The sequence below is a fragment of the Aotus nancymaae genome, unplaced genomic scaffold (genome assembly GCF_030222135.1).
Source record: "Aotus nancymaae isolate 86718 unplaced genomic scaffold, 86718_ANA_hifiasm-v0.15.2.pri h1tg000003l, whole genome shotgun sequence".
Lineage (NCBI taxonomy): Eukaryota > Metazoa > Chordata > Mammalia > Primates > Aotidae > Aotus > Aotus nancymaae.
The window spans coordinates 19,363,975-19,376,808 of NW_026988414.1; the positions used below are offsets into that span (position 1 = coordinate 19,363,975).

At 40.2% G+C, this 12,834-nt stretch overlaps 1 protein-coding gene and 1 non-coding gene across 3 annotated transcripts in view; one reads left to right on the plus strand and one right to left on the minus strand.

The window, feature by feature from the left end:
* Positions 1–12,834, minus strand: part of HSDL2 (hydroxysteroid dehydrogenase like 2) — an 83,488-nt gene that overhangs the window by 50,485 nt on the left and 20,169 nt on the right. The window contains exons 5-6 of one of the 2 annotated variants that reach the window (XM_064378917.1): positions 12,469–12,572; positions 10,014–10,112 (exon numbers count right to left, since the gene is read on the minus strand). In XM_064378917.1, coding sequence (XP_064234987.1) covers positions 10,014–10,112; positions 12,469–12,572 — 203 coding nt within the window. The remainder of the gene's footprint in view (positions 1–10,013; positions 10,113–12,468; positions 12,573–12,834) is intronic. The other variant, XM_064378918.1, reaches the window with a different exon arrangement.
* LOC135277296 (U6 spliceosomal RNA) lies at positions 11,251–11,357 on the plus strand. Its single transcript, XR_010344923.1, has one exon. It is a non-coding gene; the product is annotated as a U6 spliceosomal RNA (small nuclear RNA).

The window sequence follows — 12,834 nt, forward strand, 5'->3', positions numbered from 1 at the left end:
CATGCCTCACTAAACTGATTTCATGACTCATCAATGAGTCTCGACATACAGTTTGAGAAATATTGAAACGGTGCCTTTTTTACCCTCATCTTTTTTCCCCACTGCAAAGAACATCACTCTTCAGAAAATCTTAAAAGAACTGTTTGCTACAGAAACATAATAGAAACAAAGAAACCATAAAACATGGTTTTGGTCCCACAGTGGGGACCCATCAAATTGCAGAAGAAAGGAATTTAACCAAATTGATTTCTGGAGTCCAGAAGAAAAAGAGAGATGGTGTTGGAAAGCTGGCTGCAGTCATCAAATATTCCAAGAGTTACCTCACCAGCATACCCCAGTACTCAGTAAATTCTACCCAGAATCCCTTGTTTCCCATCATCTATACTACAGGCCATAGAATCTTTCAGTACTGCTTGGAGCTGAGGAATTCCCTTTATCCAGTATATAGCAGATAGGAAGCAGTGATGAAAAGAAATCCTTCATTTGTTCCTAAACTAGAACTCTAGATATGTTTCACACAGCTGTATGTGGCAGTACAGTTCAAAAGTACCACCAGGGGTTTAATAATACTTTGCATAAATGCTGGATTAAATATGCTTTTAAAACCTAACTTCTGGGCCTGGCACGGTGGCTCACACCTGTAATCCCAGCACTTTGGGAGGCCGAGGCGGGCGGATCACAAGGTCAAGAGATTGACTGAGACCATCCTGGTCAACATGGTGAAACCCCGTCTCTACTAAAAATACAAAAAATTAGCTGGGCATGGTGGCGCGTGCCTGTAATCCCAGCTACTCAGGAGGCTGAGGCAGGAGAATTGCCTGAACCCAGGAGGCGGAGGTTGCGGTGAGCTGAGATCGCGCCATTGCACTCCAGCCTGGGTAACAAGACCGAAACTCTCTCTCAAAAAAAAAAAAACAAACCTAACTTCTACCAAGCTAGACATACACTAGGTAAAAAGGCCAAAGAAGTATCCCCAGTGCCCATGTCTGCTGCATGATAACCATCCAATAAATAGTTGTTGGATGATGAATGAATAAATAAAATGCCAGAAGAAAAAAGAGTGGGAATAAACAATATACCAACATGAGGGTCCTTAGAGGATACAGAAAGATGTTAAATGATGCAACTGGGAAAATCAGGAAAATCTGAATGACAGAAATCCTATAAGATAAATGACCTGGTTTTTCAAGAAATAAGTGGTAAGAAAAAAAATCAGTGTAACTGCTTTAGATTAAAAACACTTGAGACATATGAAATGAATGCAATGTATGGAACAATTTAGAACTTGATGTAAATAAACCAACTGCAAAGAAAACATTTATGAGACACGTGAGGGAATTTGAACACCGACTAGTTATTAGATGATATCAAAGTATGTTTCTTAGCTATGATAATAATTTTGTCTTTTTAAAGAGCCCTAATAATTCAAAAATACATATTAAAGTATATACAGATAAAATGATGCTATGATTGAAATCTGCTTAAAAATAATGTGGTGAGGAGGCAGCTGGGCACGGTGGCTCCTGCCTATAATCCCAGCACTTTGGGAGGCCAAGGCGAGTGGATCACTTGAGGTCATGAGTTCGAGACCAGGCTGGCCAACATGGTGAAACACCCTCTCTACTAAAGATACAAAAATTAGCCAGGCATAATGGAGGGTGCCTATAATCCCAGCTACTCAGGAGGCTGAGGCAGGAGAATCACTTGAGCCTGGGAGGCAGTGGTTGCAGTGGGCCAAGATCACGCCACTGCACTCCAGCCTGGGTGACGGAATGAGAAACTGGTAAAACCAGATTGGCCATGCGGCAAAATTGCTGAAGCTGAGTAGTACATGATGTACTACTCTCCCTACTTGTATACATGTTTGTACATATATTTGACTTTTTTCATAATTAAAAGTTTGAAAAATATGCAACAAACGGCTTTAGAGTTTATTTATAATACCTAATTTTATATAAGAGGAAACTAAGTATAGACAGCTACTGCAGCTCACACAGCTAAGAACGACATGGGCAATACAGAAACGGAATTATTTTATTTTTATTTTTTGGAGGGACTGATTCTTTATTTCAAAAAGACACTTGTCAATATTCAGTATCAAAACAGTTGCCTATTGATTTTTCTTTCTCCTAATCGGCCCCAAAGAGACCACATCAAAGGCAAGAACATTTTAAACCAATAAGCTGCAGGATGTACACCTAACAGACCTCATAGAAACCTTACCAGGGCAGGGCATGGTGGCTCACACCTGTAATCCCAGCACTTTGGAAGAGCAAGGCAGGTGGATCACTTGAGGTTAGGAATTCGAGACTAGCCTGGCCAAAATGGTGAAACCCCATCTCTATTAAAAATACAAAAATTAGCCAGGCCTGGTGGCATGCACCTGTAGTTCCAGCTACTCGGGAGGCTAAGGCATGGCAATCGCTTGCATCTGGGAGACAGAGGTTGCAGTGAGTTGAAACTGTGCCACTGCACTTCAGCTTGCACGATAGAGCGAGACTCCGTCTCAAAAAAGAAAGAAAGGAAGAAAGAAACCTCACCAGAAAATGGGAGCTGGTTAGGGAAAGAAACGTTAAAAGATCAGCAAACTGCCAGCCCACGGACTGTAGAGGCTGTCACAGCCAGATACGGGTGCCACAAACCAAAAGAAGCAAAGAGAAACTGAATAATTTTAAATACTGATGTGACATTTGGATGTTTTATAAAAATTAGTTCTGGCAGGGCACAGTAGCTCACGCCTATTATCCCAACAATTTGGGAGGCCAAGGCGCAAGGATTACCTGAGCCCAGGAGTTCGAGACCAGCCTAGGTAACATGGCAAGACCCTGTCTCCACCAAAAAAAAACTAAAAAATTAGCTGGGCATGGTGGGATGTGCCTGTGGTCCTAGCTGTTTAGGAGGTTGAGGCAGGAGGATGGCTTGAGCCCAGGAGGTCAAGGTTGCAGTGAGCTATGATCGTGCCACTGCACTCCAGCCTGGGTAACTGAGCAAGACTTACCTCAAAATAAATAAAAATCAATCCAATCATTTATTTACCTGAACTATATTATATGGTTACTTGAGAATCTGGAATACAGAATAAATGTGCTAATAAGAAAATTAAACAAAATGTGACACTGAGAATAAGAAAGTTCAAAGCTTCTCACAGAAGAAAAGATACAAGCGGAATTCATTTCCATAATTAACAGATTATGGAAACCTATTTGAACTTTACAACCAAGAGTCCACACATTTGAAGAGAGTACCTAGGTAGACTACTTCTCTGGTTGCATTATATTTATACGATTTATCTGCCCTAACAAAATTTGTAAACTACTAAGGGCAGAAACAATATGTTATTGCTTAATTATCTAGTAGTTCCAAGTTTGGGATACCACTAAAAAGTAATATTTCAATTTTAATAAGCATTTAAAAAGCATGTAGATTTTATGGTAGTTTAGTAGGAGTTACCAACTTAACAACTCCACTTAGTAGCTAGGAACATTACAAAAAAATTTCCAGCAAGTTAAGTGAGACCTTACTGCTTTAACGATCATATTTAATACTAATACAGCATTATGCAGTAGAAAGGATGCAAGAACTGAAGTTAAAAAAAAAAAAAGAAGAAGAGGCTGGCACAGTGGCTCATGCCCATAATCCCAACACTTTGGGAAGCTGAGGCAGGTGGATCACGAGGTCCGGAGTTCGACACCAGCCTGGTCAACATGGTGAAACCCCATCTCTACTAAAAATACAAAATTAGCTGGGCATGTAATCCCAGGTACTTAGGAGGCTGAGGCAGAAGAATCACTCGAACCTGGGAGGCAGAGGTTGCAGTGAGCAGAGATCGTGCCATTGCACTCCAGCCTAGTTGACAGAGTAAGACTGTGTCTCAAAAAAAAAAGTAAGAAACTGCATATATTTAATGATGAAAAGAAAAGCATTCCCATTATTGACAAGAACACAACAAATATACCTCCCATCATTGTTACTATTCAACACTATTCTAAAAGGATTAGCTAATCTAATAAGAAATGGAAAAATAATTTAATATATAAGGAAAAGGAGAAACACAATTGTCACTTTTTGTGATAAGACTTCAAACTTAAAAGAATCTAGGAGAATCTACAGAAAATTTTTTAGTATGAATAATACAGTTCAGTTTACTAGTATATTTATAATAAAGATATATAGTTTTTATATTTATACTTTAACAAATTAGAAAACATATTGAAAACAATAAAAATATAAAATATCTAGTAATATATTTAATAAAAAATGGATAGAACTAGTCTTCTGCTTCTAGAAATATGTTTTCTTTTTTTTACTGCTGGGGGCCGGCACCCCTAACATTGCATTGTTCATGGATCAACTATATGATGAATTATATACTCTATAGGGCTGTCTTATTACAATAAAACTATAAATAAGCAATAAATATTTTTTAAAAGCATTGCTGGGCTCTCAAAAAATCAAGAGAAAACTACCGGTGAAGGGCAGAGAGGAGAGAGGAGAGTACAGTAAAGCAAGAAAAAAGAAATTAAGGATGTAAGAATTTGGAAAGGGATCAGAAATAAATGTTATTATAGATCATATGATTACCTGCATAGAAAATGAAGAGACTGTAGATAAATTACTAGACTCAGCAAGAAAGTTTAGAAAGATAGCAATCTATAATGTTTAATTGCAAAAACATTTCTACACCCTAGCACCAAATAGAAAATAATTTTTTTAAAAGATACCATCTAGGCCAGGTACAGTGGCTAACGCCTGTAATCCCAGCACTTTGGGAGGCCAAGACAGGTGGATGATCTGAGGTCAAAGAATTCGAGACTGGCCTGGCCAACATAGTGAGATGCTGTCTTTACTAAAAATACAATAATTAGCTGGGCGTGGTGGTGGGTGCCTATAATCCCAGCTATTTGGGAGGCCGAGGCACAAGAATCGCTTGAGCCTTGGAGGCAGATGTTACAGTGAGCCAAGATCACGCCACTGCACTCCAACCTGGGCAACAGAGTGAGATCCTGTCTCAAAAAACAAACAACAAAGATACCATCTAGAATTGTAGCTGCCTCAAAATGAAATGGGTAGAAAGTGTTCCCTTCCCCAATCTTCCCATGCTCATATGAGTCCTTTAGAATTCAGTGACTTCCCGTCTGGTACAGTGGCTCAGATCTGTAATTCCAGCACTTTGGGAGACTGAGGCAGGTGGATCACCTGAAGTCAGGAGTTTGAGACCAGCCTGGCCAAGATGGTGAAACTCCCTCTCTACTAAAAATACAAAAATGTGATGGTCATGGTGGCACATGTCTGTAATCCCAGCTACTCAGGAGGCTGAGGTATGAAAATCTCTCGAATCCAGGAGGCAGAAGTTGGAGTGAGCCAATCACACCACTGCACTCCAGCCTGGGGGACGAGAGAAACTCTGTCTCAAAAAAAAAAAAAAAAAACAAATTCAATGACTTCCACATTTCCCTCTTCCCCAAATTCTAGGTTTTGAAGACAGTGTAGTGCTTTTGGCTAGAGACTATTATTAAACTTTTATCTTATCCTATCTCTTCAATATAGAGAGTTCTTATTTGGTACCTGTATTTCATATTCCCAGTTATTCTATATGATCCATTTATACTTCACCATATATTAAATATACTACAGGTTATTTGCTAGCCATTATTTCCTCTCCCTTTTATTTTTGCTTCTATCTTGAAAAGTCTCTGCTCTGACAGATTTGCTGCTTGGTTAAGAGCCCTTGCTACAAGACTCTTCTCAAGTGTGGTAGCATATCCACATATCTTCCCTTCATCTTGTCAATAAATAACTATCTTGGCTGAGTCCCTTTCTATTAGTAAGGTACAGATGTTACTCCACTGCTTTCTAGTTTCTGGCATTGAAGATAAAAGACTGCAATCTTTTTCCTTTGTAAGTAACATATATTCTGCCTGAAGGCTTGGAAGATTTTTTTTATCCTTGAAATTCTGAGGTTCTCCCAGATGTCTTTTTCACCCTCATAAATTCTGCCTCGAATCTGGTAAACCTTTCCGTCTACATGCATATCAGTCTTTCTTCTGCTCAAGGGAATTGTTTCTTATTATTCATTCAATTATTGTTTCTCCTCTATTTGTTCTCTTTCCAGACCTCCTTCTAGGACTCCTGAAATTTGCATGTGAAGTTCCCCAGATGTGTCCTCTAAGTCTCTCTCCATTTTCTTTAGGGTGTTTTTGCTCTTCTGAGATATTTCTTGCACCAGAATATTCAAGCTGCTTACTCAGGTGTTACTCAACATCCAACCTTTCAACTACTATATACTAAATATATATATATAATATATATTTAAACACAATCTATTTTTAGTTCCAGAAAGCATTTTTCATATGATAATTCAATCTCTTAGGTCATGACTTTTGTTTTTAAATTGAGGTATTTTCTGTTTTTTTTAGCAGTTTTATTTCACTGAAAAATGCTATTCTGGGTGTTCTATTTATTTTTTTCTATGTCTGGATACTGGGTCCTCTTAGCTGTACTGCAATTTTTCTTTTTACCCTTAGATAGTTTTTTTTTTTTTTTTTTTTGAGACAGAGTCTCACTCTGTCTCCCAGGACAGTTGAAAGGATGCCAGCCGTGCCAGCATAGTAAGTTATCTTATCAGAAGTACCAATCATTGAATCTATTTTGGGACCTGAATTCTCCCAGGTCTCCTCACTTCCACACCTCAGGGATAGGAAATCCTTATCTTGCCTGTTGAGCCACCCTGTTGAGTCCTCAGCTCTCCATGATCTAAGCCCTCTCCAGGAACTTCTGAGTATCTGTTCTCTCTCAAGTTATCTCACCTGGCTCCATTCTGTCCTCTAGCTCAGAGAGAACAAAGTCTTTCACAAGCTTCTCAGTTCCTTCTCTTACAGAATCAAGTCTCACTTACTCCTTCCTAGTCCTGCCTGTCCCCACCCTAGCAGCTGCTCCAATCAGGGGAAAGGGAAGGACAGCAGGGACATGACTTCCAGTAGTTGTCTTCCTAGAAATCCCCCCTGACGGCAAATTCAGTGAAAAAGATTCCAATTTGCCCTCAATAGAAGTGTTTTCAAAAAACGTAATGAGGCCAGTGCAGTGGCTCATGCCTGTAATCCCAGTACTTTGGGAGGCCGAGGAGGATATATCACTTGAGTCAAGGAGTTCAAGACAAGCCTGGCCAACATAGCAAAACCCCCTTTCTACCTAAAAAAAAAAAAAAAAAGAAAAATTAACGTAATGAAGAATATGAAGACATTCCAAAGGAATCCAAAAATATCATGCATTTACAAATATCTGAGTGACTGCTACGGGCAGAGCACTACCCTAGAACAGAAACACCAGTGTTGATCCCTAAGGTGATTCTTTGTACAGGGGCCACACTGATTTTTCTGTTTAAATTCCGATGTGAGTATAATCAAGGTTCTGTTGAATTTTTGTTTGTTTGTTGTTTTTCTGAGACAGGATCTCACTCTGTCCTGTCTCAGAAGGCTGGAGTACAGTGGCATGATCACAGCTCACCACAGTCTTGATCTGCAGGGTTCAAGCCATCCTACAATCTTAGCCTCACAAGAAGCTGGGACCACAGGCATGCTCCACTGTGCCCAGCTAACCTAATTCTTTGTTGCCGAGGCTGGTCTTGAACTCCTAGGCTCAAGAGATCCTCCTGCCTTTGCTTCCCAAAGTGTTGGGATTGCAGGCATGAGCCACTGCATCTGGCCTGTAATCTTTTAAAGAATGAAATAAAAAGGTGATTCCCACTATGCATTCTCTTTTTTCTTGTTGTTTTTTAACCCACTTCCCATTTAGGAAAAAAAAAAAGTACAGCTTACTGCCAGAGCTCATTTAATTTTACATAAACACAGACTTTGAGGCTGAAGCAAATCTGATTTTCAACATGAAAATATAAAAAACTGTTGAGTTATTCTTAAACAGACCTTGTCTTTAACCCTAATGTAACAGAAATGTATATGATGTTACATTAGAATTAGAGACAAGAGTATTCTCGGGTGAGATGGGAAATGGGTTGAGACAGGGTCTCACTCTGTTGCCGAGGCTGAAGTTCAATAGCATGATCATGGCCCACTGTAGCCTTAAACTCCTGGGCTTAAGTGATTCTCCTACCTCAGCTGGGACTATAGGTGTGCGCCACTACATCTAGCTAATTTTTTTTTTTTTAAAGAGTCCTCACTATGTTGCCCAGGCTGGTCTCAGACTGGTAATCATCCCGCCCAATCTCAGCCTCCCAAACTGCTAGGATTACAGGAGTGAGGCACCACACCCAGTCCCTCTGTGTATTCTCTTTATCATTAGGCATACTTTTCGGGGATGTGACTGCCATTTACATATTTTGTTGTTGTTGTTGTTGGGACAGGGTCTTGCTCTGTTGCCCAGGATGGAGTGCAGTGGTGCGATATCAGCTCACTGCAACCTCTGCTTCCTGGGTTCAAGTGATTTTCATGTCTTGGCCTCCCAAGTAGCTGGCTGATTTTTCATATTTTTAGTAGACACGGGGTTTTGCCATGTTGCCTGGGCTGGTCTTAAACTCCTGGCCTCAAGTGATCTGCCCACTCCGGTCTTCCAAAATGCTGGGATGGCGTGAGCCATCTGTAACCACACCTGGCACCATTTACACTTAAGATGAAAAGAAATTAAAGTTTTCATGGGCATTACCCACTAGTACATGGAAAAATGTAGAGTGAAATGTTACCGTCTCTTTTTCTTCCTTTAAGCTACTTTGATATAAGTGGAGAGTAAGAACCTATAAGAAAGATAGGCTTTCCTTTTCTCTAATTTTTGCTGGCTTTCCCTCATTTTAATATATCTTTTTTTTTTTTTTTTTTTTTTTGAGACAGAGTTTCACTCTTGTTACCCAGGCTGGAGTGCAATGGCGCGATCTCGGCTCACCGCAACCTCCGCCTCCTGGGTTCAAGCAATTCTCCTGCCTCAGCCTCCCGAGTAGCTGGGACTACAGGTGTGTGCCACCATGCCCAGCTAATTTTTGTATTTTTTAGTAGAGATGGGGTTTCACCTTGTTGACCAGGATGGTCTCGATCTCTTGACCTCGTGATCCACCCGTCTCGGCCTCCCAAAGTGCTGGGATTACAGGCGTGAGCCACCGCGCCCAGCCTCATTTTAATATATCTTATTGCCCAGCAAGGAAGCCATCAACTTCTGTTATAGCATTTGCACACAAAGCCCAGGCATACGCAGGTTCTTCTGTCCTCTCACAGGGCTCCAGGTATTCTGTGAATTCAGAAGAATTCATGTGAAAGTAAAGATAATCCAGCTTGTTCTAAAGGAAAAAGGCAAGGGCGGTAAGAATACAAAAATGTTAAAAAGCATTTGTTAGAATGTGTGAGGAGAAAATAAAAGTATGAGAATCTGCAGAATTTAGGAAGGTTCCAGAAACAAAGATGGAGAAAGAGTTGGTGAAGTGCAGTATCTCCTGTTGAACTTCAAGACTTTTATAGTGTTCCAGTGGTCAGTGTTCCCACAAAGGCTTTGGCTGAAGAGTCACTCCTGTAGTCTAAGCCAAGACTGGAGGATGATTGAAAAGGATCTTACGTTGTACAATAAAAAGCTGAACTTGTTTCCCAACAAACAGATTAAAGTTAGTGTTGATAGTCTACACACTCCTACCCCATCACACCCAAGGTGCACCTCAAGAGTGTCAAGGACAGACCGGGCGTGGTGGTTCATGCCTGTAATCCCAGCACTTTGGGAGGCTAAGGTGGGCGGATAACTTGAGGCCAGGAGTTTGAAACCAGCCTGGCCAACATGGTGAAACCCCATCTCTGCTAAAAATACAAAAAATTTACTGGGCATGGTTGTGTGCACCCCTAGTCCCAACTGCTTGGGAGGCTAAGGCACAAGAACTGCTTGAACCTGGAGGCAGAGTTTGCAGTGAGCTGAGATCATGCCATTGCACTCCAGCCTGGGTGAATCTGCCTCAAAAAAAAAAAAAAAAAAAGAATGCCAAGGACAATAAGTGAAAATCTTAACAAATGAAGTTTTTTTAAAGTACATACCTGTTTTAGGCCATAGTGCATTGACTGCAATTTCACCTTTAAATTCTTCTGCCATTCCAAGCACACACATAGACATACCATACTTAGCAATGGTATAAGCTGAAAGAATCACAAAAAATAATAATTTAATTATAAAAGAAATTATTTTAACCAATTTCTTTCTATTACTATTTTCTTCCTGATATATGAGTACGTGTGTGTATACATATACATGTGTATATATATGTATATACATACAACACACCCTCGCACACATATATATCAGGAAGAAAATAGTAATACACGCACATGTATATATACATAAGTATATATATATGTATACATATGTTCTTTTTTTTTTTTGAGACAGGGTCTCACTCTGCCACTCAGGCTGGAGTGCAGTGGTGTGATCATGGCTCACCACAGCCTCTACCTCCTGGGCTCAAGCTACCCTCCCACCTCAGCCTCCTGAGTAGCAGGGACTACAGGCGTATGCCACCAAGACTGGCTAATTTTTCAATTTTTGGTAGAGACAAGGTTTTGCCATGTTGCCCAGCCTGGTCTTGAACTCTTGGGCTCAAGCAATCCACCTGCCTCGGCCTCCCAAAGTGCTGAGAATACAGGTATGAGTCACTGCACCCAGAGTCCCTGATATATTTTTAAGAATCCTTTTCAATAATATAATATAATGTATAATTGTATAAATGTACTATTTTCTAATGAAAAGTTTTTATAGATGTGAACTGAGATGAAATAATTTTATATATATTCCCTCCTAATATTTGATTAAAATAAAAGTGACAGTAACATACTTTCATTTTTCTTAATATTATGAGGGTAAATTACATTGTTATCTCTTAATATGTTTTTCCTTTGCTTTCTTTTTTTTTTTTTTTTTTGAGACATAGTTTCACTCTGTCACCCAGGCTGGAGTGCAGTGGTGAGATCTTGGCTCACTGCAAACTCTGCCTCCCGGGTTCAAATGATTCTTGTGCCTCAGCCTCCCAAGTAGCTGGGATTACAGGTGTGTGCCACCATGCCCAGCTAATTTTTGTATTTTTGTAGAGACAGGGTTTCACTGTTGGCCAGGCTGGTCCCAAACTCCTGACCTCAAGTGATCTGCCTGCCTCAGCCTCCCAAAGTGCTGGGATTACAGACATGAGCCAACGCACCTGGACTCTGTTTTTTTTTCTTAGAATGAAAGTGATTATTTTAAGGAAAACTACCGCTAGTAAAACAACAATAATAAAAGGCTGCAGTGCTTGCTTCGGCAGCACAGGTACTAAAACTGGAACGATACAGAGAAGATTAGCATGGCCGCTGCGCGAGGATGACATGCAAATCTGTGAAGGATTCCATTTTAAAAAAAGGCTGCAAATGTATTTAACCTAGTCAATGAAAGTGGAACTTCTTTCAGTTTTGCTTTGTGGATCCCCATTCCAAGTGCCTTTCCAAATGTTAGTGAATTATGCTGAAATAAAAACTAAGTGTTTGATACAACTATTTTAAAGGAGGCACCTATACATACATAAATCTTGTTGCTTAGCATATTTGCTTTAAACCATTAGTTTGCTATGAAAAGTAATAGGGTTTTTTTTTTTTTTGGTCATGTTTTTTGTTTGTTTGTATTTTTAGAGTCAGGGTCTCGCTCTGTCACGAGGCTGGAGTGCAGTGCCATGATCATAGCTCATTGCAGCCTCAAACACCTGGGCTCAAGCGATCCTCCCATCTCAGGCTCCCAAGTAGCTAGGACTACAGGTGCACACCTGGCTAAGAAAAATAAAGTATCTCATAGATAGTTTTTAACCAACTTTACTGAAGAATAAATTATACACAACAAGGCCGGGCGAGGTGGCTCACGCCTGTAATCCCAGAACTTTGGGAGGCCAAGGCGGGAGGATCATGAGGTCAAGAGAGCAAGATCATCCTGGCCAACATGGTGAAACCCCATCTTTACTAAAATACAAAAATTAGCTGAGCATGGTGGAGCGCACCTGTAGTCGCAGCTACTTGGGAGGCCAAGGCAGGAGAATTGCTTGAACCCAGGAGGCAGAGGTTGCAGTGAGCCGAGATCCCGCCACTGCACTCCAGCCTGGCACCTGGCGACAGAGCGAGACTCTGTCTCAAAAAAAAAAAAAAAAAAAAATTACACACAACAAAACACACTCATTGGGAAGTGAAAGAGCTTTCTGAAATGGTAAAAATCTGTATCTTGATATGGGTGTTGGTTACATACATTTGTCAAAACTCATCATATTGAACCATTAAGATCTGTGCATTTTATTGAATGTAAATTATGCCTCAATTATAAAAATTACACATAAAAGATTAAGAATCTACCTTCCAAATGCCACATTATAATTTGGCATAGAAAATTCAATGCTGAATGTTATGTGCAGATGTGATTACATCAGGCATACACAGATTTAATTCAAAACAAATTAAGCACAAACCATCCCCTCACCCTAACACCTACCACAGTGCTGTTTGAACCAAATTGGATTTAGGTTCAGTGGTGGACTGAGATTGAGGATATGAGCAACTTTGCTCTTTTTCAAATAAGGAATACATACTTTAGATCTGAAAGCAAAAGAAAATACAAATCAAGTTAATAGCTTTCTAACCATTTCTCCACTTTTTTTTAAAAAAAGAGCTGGGGCCTTGCTCTGTTGCCCAGGCTGGAGTTCAGGGCTCAATCACAGTTCACTGCAGCCTTGAGCTCTTGCGCTCCTGGGCTCAGGCAATCTTCCCGCCTCGGATTTCTGAGTAGCTGGAACTATAGGTGTGCGCCACTACGCCCAGCTGATTTTTATAATTTTTTTAGAGACAGGGTCTAGCTTTG